The 21844-nt window shown below is 35.6% G+C and overlaps 2 protein-coding genes across 4 annotated transcripts; both read left to right on the plus strand.

Moving 5' to 3' along the window:
- Positions 1–7534: 7534 nt before the first annotated feature.
- LOC138868136 (copal-8-ol diphosphate hydratase, chloroplastic-like) lies at positions 7535–13925 on the plus strand. 3 transcript variants are annotated; one of them, XM_070165607.1, is made up of 6 exons: positions 7535–7970; positions 8677–8725; positions 10335–10418; positions 10530–10591; positions 10972–11104; positions 13767–13925. In XM_070165607.1, exons 2-6 carry the CDS (start codon positions 8680–8682, stop codon positions 13793–13795), a joined length of 354 nt encoding a protein of 117 aa, XP_070021708.1. In that variant the 5' UTR covers positions 7535–7970; positions 8677–8679; the 3' UTR covers positions 13796–13925. The 3 variants fall into 3 exon arrangements, 2 of the variants coding, with proteins under 2 accessions (XP_070021708.1, XP_070021709.1); XR_011404592.1 differs by lacking the exon at positions 8677–8725; XM_070165608.1 differs by lacking the exon at positions 7535–7970 and having other exon boundaries at positions 8051–8725.
- Positions 13926–15102: 1177 nt separating this feature from the next.
- Positions 15103–19959, plus strand: LOC104234755 (copal-8-ol diphosphate hydratase, chloroplastic-like). The gene is made up of 6 exons (XM_070163465.1): positions 15103–15262; positions 15712–15781; positions 16062–16279; positions 16837–17063; positions 17162–17277; positions 19872–19959. Exons 1-6 carry the CDS (start codon positions 15103–15105, stop codon positions 19957–19959), a joined length of 879 nt encoding a protein of 292 aa, XP_070019566.1.
- The last annotated feature ends 1885 nt before the right edge of the window (positions 19960–21844 follow it).

The following is a 21844-nucleotide window of genomic DNA, read 5'->3' on the forward strand; positions in this document are numbered from 1 at the left end:
TAATTCTTGTCATTTTATTTCCATTTTAGTTTTGTTAATGTCGGCTTTAATAACATGACATGCATGCGAAATTCACGCCCAGATCTTTAAAAGCTGTCTAATATCGAAATAATGCATCAAGAGGTTGAATATGATGAAGATGAGGTTGTTGAGGAAATAAAAAGAGAGTTGGAACAATTTGAAAACAAACCTAAGCCTAACCTCAATGAAACTGAGCCGATTAATATCGGAAGTCATGAAGAAGTCAAAGAAACGAAGATAAGCATTCACACTGAACAAAAAATCAGAGATGCCTTGATTCAACTTTTATTTGGATACAGAGACGTGTTTGCTTGGTCTTACGATGATATGCTGGGTTTAAGTGATGATCTAGTGGTTCATAAGCTTCCTACGTATCCTGATTTTCCACCAGTCCAACAAAAGCAACGAAAATTTAAAACAGACGTGAGTGACAAAATCAAAGAGAAAATAATGAAGCAACTAAGCACCAATGTGGTCAGAGCTGTCCGATACACCACTTGGGTGGCGAATGTTGTGCCTGTGCCGAAGAAGGATGGAAAGACCAGACTACAGGGACCTGAACAAAGCAAGTCCAAAAGATAATTTTCCTTTACCAAATATCCAGATTCTTGTAGATAATTGCGCAAAGCATGAGATACAATCATTCGTGGATTGCTATGTTGGGTACCACCAAATTCTAATGGATGAGGATGATGCAGAAAAGACCGCTTTCACCACTCCATGGGGTACTTATTGTTACAGGGTCATGTTTTTCGGTTTAAAGAATGCAGGGGCAACTTACATGAGGGCTATGACCACCATTTTTCACGACATGATTCACAAAGAGATTGAAGTATATGTCGATGATGTCATCATAAAATCAAAGACACAGGCTGATCACGTGTGCGATTTGAAAAAGTTCTTCGAACGGCTTCGATGGTATGACCTTAAGCTTAATCTAGCCAAGTGTGCATTTGGGGTTCCATCTGGGAAACTCCTCGGTTTTATAGTCAGCCGGAGAGGAATTGAACTGGATCCATCTAAGATAAAGTCCATTCGAGATCTGCCACCCCCGAAGAACAAAAAGAAAGTCATGAGTTTGCTCGGGAGGTTGAACTACATCAGTAGGTTCATTGCTCATCTCACAACCACGTGTGAGCCCATATTTAAGTTGCTAAAAAAATATGCCGTTATCAAGTGGACAGATGATTGCCAAAAAGCTTTTGACAGAATCAAAGATTATATGTCAAAACCCCCTGTACTGGTCCCACCTGAACCTGGTAGGCCTTTATTTTTATATTTATCGGTGATGGATAATTCCTTCGAATGCGTTCTGGGGCAACATGATGCAACAGGCAAAAAGGAACAAGCAATCTATTATTTGAGCAAGAAGTTCACCAATTATGAGGTTAAGTACACACTTTTAGAAAGGAAATATTGTGCCTTGACTTGGGTCGCTCAGAAGCTGAGACATTATCTTTTGGCCTACACTACTTACCTCATATCCAGAATGGATCCTTTGAAGTACATCTTCCAAAAGCCAATGCCCACTGGCAGGCTCGCAAAATGGCAAAATCCTGCTCACAGAGTTTGACATCGTCTATGTCACTCGCACCGTGATGAAAGCGCAGGCTTTGGTAGATCATTTGGCAGAAAATCCAGTTGATGATGAGTACATGCCACTTAGCACATACTTTTCAGACGAAAAGGTCAACTCAATAGAGGAAGTGGTTCCAGATGATCACCCTATATGGAAAATGTATTTTGATAGGGCTGTCAATATTAGAGGAGTTGGGATCGAGGCAATCCTCATCTCACCTATTGGACATCATTACCCCGCAACGGCCCAACTTTGGTTCTTTTGTACCAATAATACGACAGAATACGAGCTTGTATCATGGGTTTGAAAATGTCCATCGATCTGGATGTGCATGAACTATTGGTTATGGGAGATTCTGACTTGCTAATTCGGCAAGCCCAAGGCGAATGGGAGACTCTAGATATCAAGATTATTCCGTACAGACAATGTGTTCAAGACTTGAGCAAAAGATTCAAATCCATCAAGTTCAGGTACATTCTCAGGTTTCACAATAAGCTAGTCGTGCCTTGGCTACTTTAGCCTCGATGCTCCCTTATCCAGGCAACACTCATATTGATCCACTAGAAATCCAAGTTCGGAATCAACACAGTTACTGCAATACAATTGAGACAGAACCAGATGGTGAACCATGGTATCATGACATAAAACGATTCCTGAAAACAAGAGAATATCCAGAGCATGCTAAAGGAGATCAAAAAAGAACTATAAGGCGGCTCGCCAGTGGTTTCTTCCTGAATGGGGAAATTCTGTACAAGAGGACCCCAGATTTAAACTTGTTGAGATGCATAGATGCTACAGAAGCAGAGCGGATCATGAGTGAAGTGCATTCGGGGGTATGCGGACCTCACATGAATGGATATGTTTTGGGGAAGAAGATTCTGCGGGCAGGGTATTATTGGCTTACTATGGAGCGAGATTGCTTCAGATTTGTTCGCAAGTGTCACCAATGCCAGATTCATGGTGACCTGATTCACTCGCCTCCTTCGGAATTGCATCCCATGTCCTCTCCTTGGCCTTTCGTTGCTTAGGGAATGGATGTCATTGGGCTGATCGAGCCAAAGGCTTCAAATAGGCATAGATTCATTTTGGTTGCAGTTGATTACTTCACCAAGTGGGTGGAGGCCGTCACTTTCAAAGCAGTCACCAAGAAAGCAGTGGTAGACTTTGTTCATTCCGAAATCATCTGTCGCTTTGGTATCCCAATGACCATTATCACTGACAATGCAGCCAATCTAAATAGTCATTTGATGAAGGAGGTATGCGAACAATTTGAAATCATGCATCGCCATTCTACCCCTTACCGGCCAAAAGCCAATGGAGCCATTGAAGAGGCGAACAAGAACATCAAGAAGATTCTTAGGAAGATGATCCAAGGTTCCAGGCAATGGCATGAAAAGTTGCCTTTTGCTCTTTTGGGATACCGCACGACTATTCGCACATCTGTTGGTGCAACTTCGTATGTGCTTGTATATGGAACCGAAGCTGTAATACCCGCTGAAGTCGAAGTTCCCTCTCTCCGAATTATTGTGGAATCAGAGATTGAAGACACCGAGTGGGTCAAGACCCGATTAGAACAACTGATGTTGATCGATGACAAACGGCTAGCGGCAGTGTGTTTCGGCCAATTATACCAGCAAAGAATGGCACGTGCTTACAATAAGAAAGTGCGCCCAAGGCAGTTTGAGGTAGGCCAGCTGGTTTTGAAATGCATCCTTCCGCACTAGGTAGAAGCTAAAGGAAAGTTCTCCCCGAACTGGCAAGGACCCTACATCGTCAAGAAAGTGTTACCAAAAGGGGCCTTGCATTTGGTAGATGAAGAGGGACGGGTACTATACATGACTATTAACGCAGATGCAGTCAAAAGATATTATGTCTGATATGTACCCACTGTAGAATTTTCACACACCAATTTTCTCAGATCGAGATGACGAAGGCTATCATTTGCTCGCTATTCCGAATAGGTGTCACCCTTTTGTTAACTATTTTGAGATGTATTTGTCTTATTTATTTCTGGAACCTGTGTACTTGTAAATAAAAAGAAAAAGAAAAGCCAAACAACAAATCCCTGAGTCATTGAACTACGTCCGACCTGATTCCGAAAGGATACGTAGGGAGCCTTACCCTGGTTTCGGTCCCATTAAAAAAAATCCATATTCCCAATACTCCAAAACTGGGGTAGAAGTTTATTTTATTTCACGGTTTTTCTGTAAAAACGGTTCCAAAATTTGTAATTCAGTTCAAGGTTCATTTTGCCTTTTTTACCTTTCAAGAACTTCTTATCGTTGTTTTTTTGAGAATGTTTGAAGTCCCCATGCCAAAGGCGTTGGGTAACCTCCCTCATGCAGTATCTTAGTCAAAAACAAAGAGAGAAAAAAAGAAAAAAAAAGAAAAAAAAGAAAAATGAGAGAATTTTATAAGTGAAAACCCGTACGGGCACTATAAGGCGACCGTGAGCAGAGAAATGAGAGAGTCTTATTGGAGAAAACCCAGATGGGTACCATAAGGTGACAGTTAGTAGAGAAATGAGAGAGGTTAGTTAGCGAAAACCTGCAAAGGGCGCTACTAGCCGAATGAGGGTATTTGATTCTCCGGCATGAGCACAACCAAGACAAGTTCAAGATGAACATTTGCGGTGGATTTTGAGAATTAGACAGCTTAGACGGATCAGGCGTCCAGTCCAAAATGCGTGTCATGATTCATTGAAGTCGGCACATACCTCCAGATATCCCTATTCCTTTCCCCGAAAGGGACACCTTTCATTTAAGCACAGTTCTTTTTCACTTTCAATTATTATTCTGTTTTTTCCCATATTTTTCTTTGAGTCCCTTTCGGTCTAACCCTACATCAAAAGCGAAGCAAAGAAATGGCTGCAAAACTAGCTACAGTTTCCCCGTAATATCAAGCACAGTTTAGGGCATATATGGCATTGATGAAGGCACGAATCCATCTGAGATCTCATTTGATAAGGCGAGCAAAGTGTTTCAAAGAAACTGGAAAGTCGCATGAGTAAGACCTGCTTCATGAGAAAAGTTGATAAGCACTACATACACAAACTGATACTGGGTGCAAGACAATTGAGTTTGATTTTAAGGAAAAATTGTGTTGCCTTAGAGACAAGGGTAGAGATACCATGGACATCTGGGTATGAAACGGTTGGGGGCAACATTGGAAAGCCAAGGTCTCCAAAATATGATACAGAGCAGCCGAGCATCTATGTACCACGCTGACAAAATCACTTCTTCGACAGCAGTGGCCGTGAATCAAACTACTCAGGGCATCAAGGCCACAAACCAACCACCACTTTGAAAACTCATAAATATTTCTTTGTTTGAAGCAGGAACAAAGTAGTGCAGAATGTCGATCCTAAAAGAACGAACGTCACCAAACGTAAGCTCCTTAAAATCTCTATTTTTTTTCTTTTTTTTCATCAGGCATCACTATTGTTCACACCTCCCAGTTACGTAGCTTAACTCAGGTAGAACCGTTTCGCCTAGGGGGATCCAGCTCATAGTTCTGGGTAGAAGTACTCTTCGCTCAGGCTATTTTACGCAGCTTAACTCAGGTAGAACCATTTCACCTAGGGGGATCAAGCTCATAGTTCCAGGAAGTACTCTTTGCTCAGGTTGTTTTGCGTAGCTTAACTCAGGTAGAACTATTTCGCCTAGGGTGATCCAGCTCATAATTCCGCGTAGAAGTACTCTTCGCTCAGGGTGTTTTACGCAGCTTAACTCAGGTAGAACTGCTTCGCCTAGGGGGATCCAGCTCATAGTTCTGGGTAGAAGTACTCTTCGCTCAGGTTGTTTTGCGTAGCTTAACTCAGGTAGAACTGTTTCGCTTAGGGGGATCCACCTCATAGTTTCGGATAGAAGTATTCTTCTCTTAGGTAGTTTTGCGTAGCTTAACTCAGGCAGAACTGTTTCGCCTAGGGGGATCCAGCTTATATTTCCGGGTAGAAGTACTATTCGCTTAGGGTGTTTTCCGTAGCTTAACTCAGATAGAATCCTTTTGCCTAGGGGGATCCAGCTCATCGTTTCGGGTAGAACTACTCATCGCTCAGGTTGTTTTGCGCAGCTTAACTCAGGTAGAACCATTTCGCCTAGGGGGATCCAGCTCATAGTTCCGGGTAGAAGTACTCTTCGCTCAGGGTGTTTTACGGAGCTTAACTCAGGTAGAACCGTTTTGCCTAGAGGGATCCAGCTCATATTTTCGGGTAGAAGTAATCTTCACTCAGGGTGTTTTACGCAAGTTTAACGCAGGTAGAATCCTTTCGCCTTGGGGATTCAACTCATATTTTCAGGTAAAAGTACTCTTCGCTCAGTTTGTTTTATGCAGCTTAACTCAGGTAGAATTGTTTTGCCTAGGGGGATCCTGCTCATAGTTCCGGGTAGAAGTACTCTTCGCTCAGGGTGTTTTATGTAGCCTAACTCACGTAGAATTGTTTCGCCTGGAGGGATCCAACTCATAGTTCCGTTTAGAAGTAATCTTCGCTCAGGTTGTTTAATACAGTTTAACTCAGGTATAACCTTTTTCACCTAGAGGGATTCAACACTTTATCAATAATACATGGTGCTAAGACCCGATTCTATTTCCTTCTAGTAAGAGAAGGTACCAGCCCCTGATTACATTTCCTTTCAGTAGTACGGGATACCGATCCCTGGTTACACAATCATTCGTTACCAAATTTTACCTTTTTTAGCTAGTTTATACTACTATTTTTGTCTGGCTTTTCAATAAATTAGATAATTTACAGATTTCTCTAATAACTCACAAAATATTTCTAGTGCCAGACTGGGGCAGAAATGTTTTTGTTCATTTTTTTTGTCTTTGATGGTTTTGCAGGCTCGGCCATATAGCACAAGTGAAGATTAAAGCTTGCAGTTTCAGTTTTTCATTAGAAGGAAGAAGTCTTTCGATCACAGGATAGTTGGAGTTAACTTTGATAATGTGTCAGTAGCCCAGCTTCTCAAGATTCATCTTCTCAATTTCAGATCAGGAAAACAAGCAACTAAAATTGAGCCATAATCGTTTCTTCAAAGAGTATCAAAATCCAATCTAAGGTAAACGCAAGCGAGCAGGTCAAGAATCAAGATTTGACTCCAGAAGAAGTATAGATAAGAATTTTGTACTCTTAGTTTGCAGACATATATAGTACTCTTCTCTTTTTCTTTTTCGATGTAAGAAGCGAGTAACAACAATAGCAACAGCGACAGCAACAGCAGCAACAGTCTTAACTCTAGTGTCCGGTAGTCCCAGTGACCAAATTTTTCCAGAACTACACTGACCTAATTCCTTTATAGCCAAGGATATGTAGGCAGCCTCGGAAGCAAGGTTCGGTCACCTTTTTTTTCAAAAAAAAAATTGCTTCCATTGGAGTGACATGTGAGCAAAAATTAGCAATGACATTCACTTTTCTTTGCACAAAAACTCTTCATGTTCTCGAGCAAAGAGGGGCAGCTGTGAACACCTAATTTTTGCATTATTTTAACACCTCCTAAAGTTATTAGTGTTTTATTATTTTAATTATTTTTCTCAATTTTTGTGACTTTAATTGCATATTTCCTATCATAAAATACTAAAAAAATAATTCTTTCTTCATTTGTGCATTTTAAGGATTAACTAGTTGTTCAGTTGGTGAATTAATCTAGTTAATTGATCATTAGAATAAGTTATTTAATTAATTTATTTGTGTAAAATTAGTTTAATAAGTAGGATTAAGGAAGAAATTTGGCCAAATTTGAAAGAAAAAGTGTCCAAGAGTGCAAGATAAAGGGCTGCCATTGAAAGGGTCTGAAACTACGTAGTTTTGCCTCAAAACTACGTCGTTTCACTAAATGAAACAAGATCAAATCATACCCATCCATTCCATCTTGATCCAATGGATCTCATTCACTCTTGGCTTAGGTATTTAAAGCCTCAAAAATCTGAAAATTGTCCTCATTTTCACCCATAATTCTTTTCTCCTTCTTCTCTCTTCTCTCTCTCTTCACTCTCTCTACGCCGCCCCAGCTCCGCCCACCGCCGCCGGCCGGAAATCGCCGCCGCCGGCGGACCACCTCCAAATTCACACCATGTAATTTCCACAACTTCCTCCTTCCATATCTCCAAACCAAATCCTTCAAATATCCCTCAAACTCCTTGAATCTTAGATCTAGGAAATTTTTCCGTCATTTTTTTGCCCAAATTCTTGAAGCTCCAACCACTACCACCCCACAATACTTACATCAATGGATAGAGCCCTTCAAGACCTAGCTATTGATGCCAATTTCACCCTGAAAATGCGACGATCAAAATTCGGCCAAATTCCGGCAACCTCCCCGAACACCCTCTTTTGGCATACCACCATTTTTTCGGCCACTTGAATTATAAAAAGGTAAAATCTTAATATTTTTTGTGGCTGATTTTTTATTTCAGATTTTATTTTTGTCTATTATTAATTATTTTAGCATTAGTTTTTGAAGTTTGAAATGTTAAATTTTCTGTTTCTGCACTTGTTGAAGTAGTAAAATAGTTTTGTATTGATAAACGTGAGGTAGTAAAAAATACTTAATAGTATATGGTACTTGTTTGGTTGTTTGTTTACTACTTCAAGACGCTTTGAGTACAACACTCAAAAGTCAAATTGTTTGGTAAGAAAATGTAGACATTTGGACATTGTTTGAATAAAAGTCTATCTTTGAATAGTTGAGAGTAGATTTTGTTTGAAATACTTGACAAGATTTGAACCAGAAAGTCTTGCTTTTTTGAATTTTTGAGCAGATTTTGTAGAAAGATCTGTCAAAAAGATTGATTTTTAATTTTTTGAAATAGCTGTTTGTTTTGATATATATAGAGGGGACTCCATCACACTTCGAAGAAGGGGGGCATTATTATTTCTGCTTTGAACATACAAAAAAAAAAAAAAAATTAGCAACTGAAGCATCCTTTAGTAAGCTGAAATTGTAAATCTTAAAGTGCAAATCTTTTTTTGAAAAGTATAAGTCCTCTTTAGAGTTTGTTTCTGGGTTTCTTCTCTGAGTTTTCGAGTTGTTTTAACACGGATTTGTTGCTGTTGTGCTGCTATTTTTATGTTGCTTTAGTTGATGAGCTTCCATTCTTCGTTGCTGTATTTATTATTCTGCGACTCAGGTAACTCTTTAATCTTATGTTGCATATATTTTCACATTAACAAGAGAACTCATCTTGATTGTTGGGAGCATGTCCATTTAAATAAATGAGTGGTTAGCTAAATTTCTTTATTGTTTAAATATATCTTGTTGTAGTTCATATGTAAAATAAATCCTTGGTTGATCAAACACTCTTTATTCATGTGTTATTTGTCTTTACTATCTATTATAGTTTTGATGCATATAAAAATGAAATGTTTCAAGTAGGTTGCAATGTGCTTAAAGACTCTTTTTGCCCCTTTGCAGTTCTGGCCAGTTTATGAAAAATAACAAAAGAGCCATGCTTGAAATCTTTATTTATTTTGATAAAATACAGATTTTATATGTGACCATCTCTGCTAGGATTTTAGATTTTTTTTGGGTAGAAAGTGGCTAGATCCTAAATCGGTGTTTGAAATTGCTAGTTAAAAATAAGGGTTAATGGGTTAGAGCAAAAGAGGTCAGACTCGCAATTTAGCCCAGGTGGGCTGTCTTAGTAAACCAGCATTTGAAATCTATTGGGCTTTCAGCTTGTGCCCATTTTCGAAGCCCAATAATTGGCCAAGGCAGATTCTGTCCAATATGCCCAATGCCTTTAAGAAGTCTATAAATATTTTGTCCATTTATTTCATAGATGTTGGCCTAATGCCATAACTAAATAAGCAAATTGGCTCACTTTCTCAATAAATAATATGATCCATCTTCAAAATAATACTTACTAGATTAGTTGAATAAACTTATTAAGAATTAGTTAATTTTCATGATGTGTAATAATAATTCAATAACTTAAGTACCTTTAATTAATTTAAATGCTAGGCAACTAGTAAGCCCGTTTTAACTTTTTTATTACTATTATTTCACGGACTCGCTTGCGTAGCATGATATTAACTCTTAATATTTTAATTCAATAATCTCATACTATTTCTACTAGCTTTAATTAGTTTCTAATTTAATAAACCTTTTGCTAAACTCGCGGATTCGCTTGCGTAGTGCGATAGTAACTCTTAGTAAATAATTTTCTCAATGCACAAATATTGTAATTTTTTTGAAAGTAATAACGTGTTAATAATTCTTTGTCATTACTGCGGATTCGCTTGCGTAGTGCTGTTATGACTAAGCCAATAAATTTTGTCTAGATTACACATTCGTTAGCGTAGTGTGATTATGACATTTTATTATTTTTTTTAATAATCAAATAAGTAAAAGCGGACATAAGAAAAGCATAAAAATAAAATAAATCACAGTTTATCCAAGTTTAATTCAAGCCAAATGTAGTCAATAAAGCGACCGTGCTAGAACCACGGGACTCGGGGAATGCCTTACACCTTCTCTCCGGTCAACAGAATTCCTTATCCGGACTTTGTTTTCGTGAACCAATAATAATAGAGTCAAACCTTCCTTTGAATTGGGATTCAAATAAAAGGTGACTTGGAACACCGACAAAAATCAATTCCAAGTGGCGACTCTGTAAATAAAATAATCCATATTCAAATTTTGTCACTTTAATTGAAAAAACTCTTTGACCCATACCCATATCTTTGGAGGGAGAAAGGAGGTGTGACAATTACTATGCCGTCTTGATATATTTACAGGAAATTGGTTTTTCCAAACTGAAGGCTCACTTCTATATAAACCACTTCGTCTCAATTGTGCACCTAGCGATGCAAGTTATCTTGGTATGATCATTTCAACTGTGCAAGATATATAATACATTAAACAATTGCCTAATATAAGGAATTGTTTACAACCACAAAGAAAGTTTGATAAATCAGCTACACTTTTTGCAGGTAATGTGAATGAGTACTTAGAATCTAATCGCTCAAAAAACTCCGAAGAAAAGGATATTCAGGTGATAAGAAAATTATTTGCCTTAGCTTGACTTCTCTCAAATTTGTGACTAAATTGTTACTTTAAGGGGCAAATATACTTTTGAAAAATATTTTTCCGTGTTTGATTGATGGGTGAAAATATTATTTTTAAAAAAATTATTTGGATAAAAACAATGATACCTTTTTATATTTGAAAATAACTTTAAACTTTTTATTTACCCTTAATCACATATTTCTATAGCCACATAAATCTTATGGTATATTTGAATAGTCTTTAATTTTTATTTTTTTTATATTTCGTACCTAGTCAAACTATGCCACATAAATTATAAATTGAAACAAGGCTAGTATATTTCTTTTTTGTTAAATGAAATTGTAGCTGGATTGTTTGCCTCAATAGGTAAGCAGAACAATACAGATCAAAAGTTTGACAGAAGAGATCAAACATATGTTGAATTCGATGGAGAATGGAAGGTCAAGTGTCTTAGCCTATGACACAGCTTGGGTTTCCTTTATTCCGAATACTACTAATTGTAAGCACGTGATTTTTGCCTTATATGATAATTACTCCCAAAAAATTCAAAAAATAAAATAATTTTCCTTGGTGTGCAATTTTGTGATATTTTGTGATATTTTGAATAATTATTTGTATTGGTCTGTGCATGTTTATTTGTTAAATTATTAAAAATACAAAAATATGTCGCATTTCACATGTAGGATTTAATTATACAATTGTTAGTAACTAAGTTTGTTTTACAAAAAATAAAAATTACAAAAAATAGGCATCGTTTGCATTTTTAGCATTTAATGTCCGAATATACAATTTTATGCTTAATTATTACTTAATTATGCGTTAATTGTTATTGGGAGTTAATTTGCGTTTTTTAACTTAATTTAGTTCTTAATAATAGTTTAAGTATTTTTATAATTTAGTTTTATAAAAATAAAAGAAGAAAAGAGAGCAAAAAATAAAGAAAGTCGGAATTGGGCCTCTTCTTCAAATTCAAGCTACAAGCCCAAAAAATACCCAATCTTCCCAAACGACCCAGTCCATTTCGAACTGGGTCGACCCAGTCCATAACCCAACACCCCTATTATCTTACAAACAACACAAAAACAAAAAAAAAAGGAGAAGAAAACCCTAAACAAGCTAAGTCATCCGCCCCTCCCCCCTCCTATCTTCTTCTTCTTCCTCAAGCTTCACCAAGCTCCATCAATGGCTTCCCTCCTTCTCCTTCTCCAACACACACAACAAACACATACTTACACACACACACAGCAACGCAAGCACACACACGCACGTCGTCTCCAATCTGCCCTCCCATGAACGACCTCAAAAACCATGAACAACCCAACGCGAAGCTCGCTTCAGCTGCGTCTGCCATTGCTGCATCGCCACTGCTTCGTCAACCAGCTTCACGTCGCCATGGACGCCGTTGTTTCTTCTTCATCGAAGCCCAACTCCATCGCTTCTTCTGCTGCCTCGTCCCCTGCTGCCTGTCCAAAGCCACCATCGCCGCTGCTTCATCGTCTTTCTCCTGTTGCGTCGCGGCTGCTTTCCTTCCTCCTTCCAGCTGCTACTGCTTCATGCTGCTTCTTTTTCCTCACTCGACGGACTGATGCTGCTGCTCATTGCAGCAGTTGCTCCTGCTTCACGTTGCTTCATCTTCTTCGTCTCGTTCGAAGGTCTTTCGTTGAGTCGAAGCTCGGACAGATTTGTTTACAATCGAGTTCGTCGTTGATTCATCTCCGGTTAGTTGTTTTTGAGTTTTATTTTTGTCCATATTTCGTATTTATATTTCTCGAAGTTAAAATCGTTAAATATTTGATTCTTGTTTTGTTCATCGTTGAAATAATTTTCTAGTGTATTCATGTGTTTTGATTGAATTAATTTTCAGATTTCAAATGGAAAGTTAATTAGTGGGTTTTCATGTTTGTTTTATTGTTTAGGTAAGAATTTGTTAGTTTGATATTTGTTAGATTCAAATTGAAATTTAATTGATTATTTCTTCAATTTGTTTCATGTTGTTATATATTTTCCAGAAATTATTAATGTTGTTTGAGTCATTTAATCCGTCATGTTTGTTGTTTTAAAAATAGATTCATTCATGTTCATACTTTGTTTGGTTGATCTTGAATCCGAAATTTGTATAGTTTGATTTCTTGTTTATCATTTATGATTATTTCTTGAATTTGTCTCATAATCTTGTTTAAGTTTAATATAGGAATTGTTGGTTGTAATGTTGTTAGAGTTAATTTTAAGTTCAATATGATTGAATTTAGAAATCTAAATATACTTGTTTGTTGTTGTTGATTGAATCTGAAAATAGGATTGTTTGTTGCTAAAAATATTGTTCAATCAAATTTTAGTTGTTCTTTGTTGTTCAATTTGTGTTCATGTGATATTATTGCTGAATTGGTTAAGAAATCATGTTCATAAGATATGTTGTTTGAATTTATGTAGAAATTGGTCATATTGGTTATATTTTGGTGTGTGATTAATTGATTTGTTATAGCTGATGGGGTAGTTTGGTAATTTCAATAAGGTCGGAGGGGTAGTTTTGGAGTTGTATATTTTGTAATTTTTTATGTGAAGCATGGGGGACAAAATGTAATGGGGTGGGTTGTGATATGGTTGTTTAATATAAAGGGGGGACAAGACAAATTTTAGTGTGGGGGAATCTTGTATTTGTTTATATTAGGCATGTGAGACAAAATATAATGGAGTGAGGTGATATATTTATTTAATGTAATGGGGGTGAGTGGGAAGATAATGGGTTTGGTAGGAGAAAGTGATGGATTTTAATTGATTAAAGGGTTGGAATTATATATTGGAAGTCTTGATCACACAGACAGAAGAGGAAAAAGGAATCTGAAATAAGAGAATAAAAAGAGACAGAACAGAAAAACACAAAGGGAGAGAAAAAAGGGCTGAATATTTAAGAGAGGGAAAAATTCCGAAAAAATATTCAAACTTTCAAATAAAAAAAAACTAAAAAATCTTCTGCTTTCTTTCATTGTTTGAAATCAGCATTAATTGTTGTTGTTTCATAAAAGTTGGAAGCATTTGTTTTGGGATTACTACTCCACCGGTCTGTTACTGGGTTGTTACTGTTGCTGGGCTGTTGTTGATGTGTTGTACTGTTATTACTGCTGCTGATTCTCATCTTCATTTTCTTTTGCTTCCAATATCAGGTACACATCTGACACGCTGGTTATTGTAATCCGAATATGAAGCATGAATACGAAAAATGAAGAGTTGAAATTCTGAATTAGCTTTAATTATATTCTGAATTTTATTTGTATGTATAATTTATTTAGTTTGCAAAAAATCAGAATCGTGTAGCTATTTAATACATATAGTGGAACATCCGACGATAGCTTAACGATTGAACTATCTATATATTGCAAAAAAATAAATAAATGGTGTAGTAACTCCGTCAAGTAAAAATCAAACGAATAGGCCATCTAGTAGGAACTTGGTAGAAATATTGTTTAGTTAAATAATATTGGTTAATTTCAGCATGTAAATGGTCTAGGATTAAAATTAGATTGCTAAGTTTTTTTTTAATTTGACAAACTAATAGCATGCCTAATATAATGTAATTAGGTAATAACATGTGAATAAGACAGCCCAGGTTTAGTTTTATGTCATACACGTTGGGCCTGGGCCTGCAGTGACAACGGACTGTCATGTTTGCATCATTTTCAGATTTTATGAATCATATTCAAAATTCATCTATAACAACTCAAGCATGTAAATAAATTAAGATATTTTTTCTTTTATTTTGTAGAGACAGATTTCAATAGAAAAATGTAGGTATTTTAGGACTGTCCTTTTAAAAATAAAATGAGACGAGCCTCGCTTAATAAAATGTATAGATTGTGGGGCCCTCATAAAACGTTTAATTAAAATTAATTAGACTTTGGTATGAGCCGTTTAGCAAAATTCCACGGCCTTACCCAGAAATAATAACACGCTAATTGCTTTAGGCGCGCATTTTAATAAGCTTACTTTCTTAAATTCGGGTGTGCATTTTATGCGACCCAAATTCAAATCCCAAAACATTGAATAAAAATACGTTCCGGATCGCGGGTGCATTTTATGTGACGCAATCCAAAGACATATTTTTAAACGATGTTCCTATTTTTAAAAAAAAAATATAATGATAAAAGCGGTAAAAAGATAAAATTTGCACATGAGCTAATAATTGTATAAAACTCATATATTTAAGCCAAATATGACAGTTGAGCGACTGTACTAGAACCACGAAACTCGGGAATGCCTAACACCTTCTCCCGGGTTAACAGAATTCCTTATCCGGATTTCTGGTGCGCAGACTGTAATACAGAGTCATTCTTTTCCTCAATTCGGGATTAAAATTGGTGACTTGGGACACCTTAAATCTCCCAAGTGGCGACTCTGAAATAAATAAACAAATCCCGTTTTGACTGTCCTTTAATTGAAAAAACTCCCTACGCCCCTCGCGGGGGCGGAAAAAGGAGGTGTGACACTAATAATCAGAGACCTATGTTTCCATCTTGTCTTCAATGGATTATAGACAATCAACTTACTGATGGTTCATGGGGAGAAGAGATTCTATTCTGCATATATGATCGACTCTTGAACACACTAGCATGTGTTGTTGCATTGACACTATGGAACATATGCCTTCATAAGAGAAACAAAGGTGAACTTAAAACTTATATATAATTTCACATTTTGTCCAACATATTTACACAATCAGATCGCTCAAGTATTTATGAGGAATTTTTCATGATAAACATTAATTTGTCGACAACTTTGTAGAAATGGTAAAGGATAGAATGGCCTAAATAACTTTTCAATACTTATCTGCACTCGATATTTACACCAAATCAAATAATTTATTCTGGTATAAATATCGAGTACTTACAAAATTTTACTAGTTTCTTAAGCTCCTTAGCATTTATTATCTAATCCTGTTAATACTTTATTCTTGATCCAATACTTGCATGCTTACAATGGGCCCTTATTGTTTCCTAGGTGTGACGTTTATCAAAGAAAACTTAAGCAAGCTAGAGACAAGGGAAGTTGAACACATGACTTGTGGATTTGAAATTGTATTTCCTGCCCTCCTTGAGAAAGCTTAACAATTAGATATTGACATTCCCTATGATTCTCCTGTCTTAAAGGATATTTATGCAAGGAGAGAAGTAAAGATTACAAGGTAAATTGACTACTCTTTTGTCATTTTAGCATTTTCTCAATATCTTCGGTTGACACGAAAGTAGATCCAAGATTTTAATTTAGCGGTCCAATCTATAGCATTTTCAGCATCAAGCCATTGTACTTTTTACGTTATGAATTCAGAATGTAATATTTATCGAACTTATAGTAATTTATCACATATATATTTATACTTCATATAAAACAATATTCAGTTGTTAAACCCATTGGTCAACGATTCTTTCCTCCTGTGAATTTATTCATACATTTCTATTTTGCAGAATTCCTAAAGATGTTATCCATATCATTCCGACAACAGTATTGTTTTCATTAGAAGGATTAAGGGATGACTTGGACTGGCAAAGACTTTTAAAGCTTCAAATGGCTGATGGTTCATTCTTAACATCCCCTGCTTCCACTGCCTTTGCATTCATGGAAACAAATGATGAAAAGTGTTTGGCATATCTTCAGAACGTTGTTGAAAAGTGTAATGGGGGAGGTACCTAGAATCTTCCTTTATCAAATAATGTTACATAACATGAAGAATCGAAAAATTGTACTTCTTATGTTTCAATTTATGTGAAAGCATTGCTTTTAGTCTATTTCAAAATGCTTTTTAAATCTGGAAATAATTTGATTAAAACTTTTTATTTTATCTCTAATTACAAGCTTTTAAGCAACATAAATAACGTTTAAGCAATACAAATGGCATGATAAGACCACAAGTTTTAAATAACGTTTACATCCTTACATGCAATATGTTTAGTGCGACAATACCCACTTGACATAGTAACACGACTATGGGCGATTGATCGATTACAACGCCTTGGAATCTCTTATTATTTTGCGGAAGAGTTCAAGGAACTTTTGAATCATGTGTTCAGGTAAACAAGGAGCAAATGAGTTCCTCAGTGATTTCGCAATTCAAAATATCTAAAAAGCATATGAAAAAATCACCGTAAAAGAAAAACTCATCTGACTCTCGAAATTCGAACTTCTGCCACATACAATAGCATTTGCTGGTGGCTTAATCTAATTTTTAATTATCTGTCACAGATGCGCTAAACAATTTCAAAGATGGTGATCAATTCTTTTGCCAAAGAGGTGAAGTGGACGGGTCAGCAACACATATGTTTAATCTCTATAGATGTTCCCAAGTTTTATTCCCCGGAGAAAAAATTCTTGAAGAGGCAAAGAATTTTACTTACAACTTCTTACAGCAATGTCTAGCAAACAATCAATGCTTAGACAAATGGGTCATAGCTAAGGACATCCCCGGAGAGGTAAATAATGAACAAATATTTTAATTTCTAAATACCAGTGTAAAAGAAATTTTACTTTGCATAATTTACTAAATATGTTGTAAAACATTTATTTATAGATAAGGTATGCTCTGGAATTTCCATGGTATGCTAGCTTACCTCGGGTGGAAGCTAGGCTTTACATAGAACAGTATGGTGGAGCAGATGATCTTTGGATTGGCAAGACGCTATTCAGGTAACACTTTTATTTTCTAGTCAATAAACTGTTTTATGTTAGTTTTTATTTGGTTTTACCGTACATAAGTAGTCACAAGAAAGTTAAAATTAAGAGAGAATATAACTTGGTAAAACTATAAAATTATAATGAGTCAATTACTCAAATGGTCACTCAACTTTCCCAAATTATCTCTAAAGTCACTTTTCTTTCGTTTGTTACAACAAAGTCACTGAACTATGTCAATTGCACTCAGAAGGTCACTCAACTAGATTTTCCAAATTTTGGATTGCCAAATACCTATTTTACCCTCTAAATTATAAACATTTGTCTTTTTTTATTTTTTAAAACTTTTTAGTATTAACAACAAAATTTCAAAAATTTATTGATCTTGCCACCAACAAACCTTTGACTTTGACTGTGAAAAGCGGAAAATAGGCACACATTAGTTTCAGAATGAAAGAAAATAAAGATTGTAAAATATATATTCCACACGTAATATAAAAATAATTATTTAAATAAAGCATTTTTATAATATACATTATATATTCTTGAAAATTATGCTCAATTATATTATTATGTTTCTACCAACTTTCCGACGACACAAATTATGTCACCGAAAAGCATGAGGACTATCTGTATAGGGTAAAATATGATATGCTAAGTCGTGCATGGAATATATATAATATAATTAAGCATAATTTAAGTACCTTCATTTAAATAATTAAATATTTACGTGCATGGAATATATATTTTACAACCTTTATTTTCTTTCATTCTGAATTGTATAAATAAACTTTTGAATTTTTGTTGTTAAACTAAAATTATTATCACTAACAAGTTATTCTAATTAATTTTTTTATTATGCTCATTATTTTGTTATACCAGCATTATATATGCTTAAATACTTTTTGTGTTTTAATTTATAAATAATATTTATTTATTCTATAGGTAAGTCCATAATGTAAACTAAAAGGGAAAAATCATAATATTAAAAAGTTAAAAATAAAATAAAAAGAAGATAAATGTTTATAGTTTAGAGGGTAAAATAGGTATTTGGCAATCCAAAGTTTGAAAAATCTAGTTGAATGACTTTCTGAGTGCAATATGCATAGTTCAGTCGTTTTGTTGTTACAAACGAAAAAAAAGTGACTCTATGAGATAATTTGGGATAGTTGAGTGACCATTTGAGTAATGGACTCAAATTATAGTCTAAACAACTCTGGTCTCTTGCTACTTTAAACAAATAAATGTTATCATAATAGCCTCTCGAAGACTTAAGTTGGAGTGTGTGATTATCTCATCTAAAATTTCAATTTGCTAGTGACCACAAATTTATTCACTTAATTTGTCTAATTAATTCACCTCTGGATGTTGAGGTGGATGTGCGGGCATACAAGGATGGATAAGATTAGGAATGAAGATATTCGAGAGAAGGTGGGCGTGGCCCCCATGGAGGACAAGATGCGGGAAGTAAGACTCAGATGGTTCGGGCACATTCAGAGGAGGAGCACTGATGCACCGGTGAGGAGGTGTGAGCGACTGGCTGTAGTGGGCACGCGGAGAGGTAGAGGGCGACCTAAGAAGTATTGGGGAGAGGTGATCAGACAGGACATGGCGCGACTTAGGATTACTGAGGACATGGCCCTTGACAGGGAATTATGGAGGTCGAGCATTAAGGTTGTAGGTTAGGGGAAAGTTGTGAATATTTCTACAGCACAATAGAGTGAGACTAGCCAGTTAGGAGTTAGACTAAGAATGTCATTGGTCGTTTATTGATGCAGGGCTTTACCTGCTAGTTGTACTATACCAACCATTTATTTCGTATTTCGTATTCTGTATTTCATATTTCTTATATTGCTGGTATTTTATTATGCATTTTTATGGTACTAATATATCGGCTCCTGTTGCTTTTTTGAGCCGAGGGTCTCATGGAAACAGCCTCTCTACCCTTCGGGGTAGGGGTAAGGTCTGCGTACATATTACCCTCCCCTTCTGTATTATATTGCTGGTATTTTATTATGCATTTTTATGGTACTAATATAGCGGCTCCTGTTGCTTTTTTGAGCCGAGGGTCTTGTGGAAACAGCCTCTCTACCCTTCGGGGTAGGGGTAAGGTCTGCGTACATATTACCCTCCCCAGACCCCACTTGTGGGATTATACTGGGTCGTTGTTGTTGTTGTAATTTGTCTAATTAATTCACTACTACTCACCTCACCAGCGGACATGATTTTTCTTATGGCCATGCACGTGGAAGTTTTCTTCAATAACAGGTGATAGTGAGATTCAGATTTAGGATCTTTGCATGTTATGATGCTATGTTCAATTGTATGATCATATCATTAAAAAAAATCATGTGATTAGACATAATACACTCAAAATTTTCCAATCACGCCTTCAATGCCAATATTTGTTTAATCATGTCTTAAGTGCCAATTTATATATTTAAAATTATGGGATTATGTTTACTCTTTGTCGCCATTCTACGCAAAATTTATATTTACATCGATCGAAAGATCTGGCCCTGCCACTCACAAACGGCTAGCATAAAGTCCGAAAAGCCCAAAGTATATGGTTGCCTAATTGGAAATTTGTTAATCTTTTGCCCATGCAGAATGCCGATATCAGCAATAATGTTTATTTACAAGCTGCAAAATCGGATTACAATAGATGTCAAAGTCAACATCGATTTGAATGGCTGATCTCTTTTTTTTTTTTTTTTTTAAAATCTCTATAAACAATAAATCATCAAGTTTTTTTTATCTTCTTAATATTGCTTCAACACATGAATAGTGGTTCGAGAAGTGCAACTTTCAACAATTTGGAATAAGTAAAAAGTACCTCTTAGTTTCTTATTTCTTAGCTGCTGCAACAATATTTGAAGTCGAGAAGTCAAGAGAACGACTTGCATGGGCTAAATCTCGTATAATATGTAAGATGATTACATCTTACTACAATAAAGAAGCCACAACTTGGAACGCTAGGAATTCATTGTTGATGGAATTCAAGGATTATCCGAGCAGAAAAAATGGGTAAGTATATATAAAATGTTAGCTTATGTATGAAGATATTCCTATATCTCTCGCAACAATTAATTGGAAACAAATTTATAAAATATACATGGCAAGTTGCACACATTCTCAGTTCTCACAACAAATATTTAAGTGGTACTTCGGTTTTTATATTTACATAAGTTATTTTGCTTTTTTTCCCTCTGTTGCAGTAATGAAACAAAAGAGATCATAGTTCTCAACAATCTTCATCAGTTTTTGCACCAACTCTTGAAGGAGACTTTTGAATGTTGGAATATATACCACAGCGGAAGCGGAAACAATAGCAGAATCTTATTCACGTGTAATCTAAACAACTAGCACGTATGGAGATTTTAGGATTACCTCTTGAAGCGAAAATATAACAAATCTATGTCGTTCTCCAGTTCCTCAGTTGATACCACACACCAGCAGATTTCCACAGTCTTCTACTGTGTTACCCAAACAATAACCGAAAATAGAGAATTTTAGGTGGGCAAAATTCTAGTAGAAACCGCAGTCAGAATCATCCTCTCAAACGTCCAGCCCTTATATCCATATATATAGCTGTGTTTTTAGGTCAAAACCGTTTTCAAAACCTGTTAGGTTTCCTTCTCCCACTAAGGGACGGTTTCCATGTTTTCTTTCCCACTATGTAACAGTTTCCACTATTTTCTTTTATTTAGGCACAGTAGGGACCACATAATTTAATTAACAAGGCTTCCTATTATGATATTAATTTCGAAATTCTGAAATTAATTTCCATCATAATAAATTACGAATTATTCCACTAAAAATTCGTAATTGCACTTCTTAGTTCAATTTCGAAATTCTTCCATAAAACCTTATTTAACTCTCCATGTTATGATTCAGATACTAATCAATCAAATTAAATTACTGACTATTTAATTTATTGATTACTTCCTTTAGACTTACACTTAACTTATTTCATGTGTCGGATACAAAATCCACCGGTCAGGTTTACACATGAAAACTTATAAGCTTTCATAAAGGAGTATCATCAATCTCAAAATCGAGACATGGATTCCATCAACTAATTATTACTTCGCCAATGTATATCATTGTTATCCAATTTACCAGGCTTATTGACTCGCGAAAGAATCTCGCCTTTCAATAAATCAAAACAACAAGTGACATACACAGCTAATAATAATTATATCAGGATTAAGAGTATAAGTACATTAAATGGACTAGAGAAATTATTTTATAAAGTCAGTATAAAATACTCATCTCTACTTGATCCGTTCAATACATACAAAATGTACTAGCACAAGAAGTTGGAATTAAACCATTCCCATAATCAAGATAAATTATATTTAATCTTGTGCTACAATCATTCCGATGATTTGTCCAATTCCATCATTAGATTGTGAACATTAACTTTTATGTCTTACAAGAACCGATGATTTAATCTTCCGTGTATAAGCTAAACTCTATACACTAAATCATCTACTATGTAAGCAATGGACGCACAAACCAACACATGATCTATTTAAAATGAAACTTTATTGAATTTAAACAAGTAAATAAATAATTG

This window comes from Nicotiana sylvestris, chromosome 12 (assembly GCF_000393655.2).
Source record: "Nicotiana sylvestris chromosome 12, ASM39365v2, whole genome shotgun sequence".
In the NCBI taxonomy this organism is placed as follows: domain Eukaryota; kingdom Viridiplantae; phylum Streptophyta; class Magnoliopsida; order Solanales; family Solanaceae; genus Nicotiana; species Nicotiana sylvestris.

Coding starts and splice junctions, on each gene's coding strand:
- LOC138868136 (XM_070165607.1), top strand. CDS start 8,680: ATGAGCTTCCATTCTTCGTTGCTGTATTTATTATTCTGCGACTCAG. Junction 8,726..10,334: donor TTTATTATTCTGCGACTCAG/GTAACTCTTTAA, acceptor ATATATTTACAG/GAAATTGGTTTTTCCAAACT. Junction 11,105..13,766: donor TATTCCGAATACTACTAATT/GTAAGCACGTGA, acceptor TTCCAATATCAG/GTACACATCTGACACGCTGG.
- LOC104234755 (XM_070163465.1), top strand. CDS start 15,103: ATGTTTCCATCTTGTCTTCAATGGATTATAGACAATCAACTTACTGAT. Junction 17,064..17,161: donor CTAAGGACATCCCCGGAGAG/GTAAATAATGAA, acceptor ATTTATTTATAG/ATAAGGTATGCTCTGGAATT. Junction 17,278..19,871: donor ATTGGCAAGACGCTATTCAG/GTAACACTTTTA, acceptor TTGCCCATGCAG/AATGCCGATATCAGCAATAA.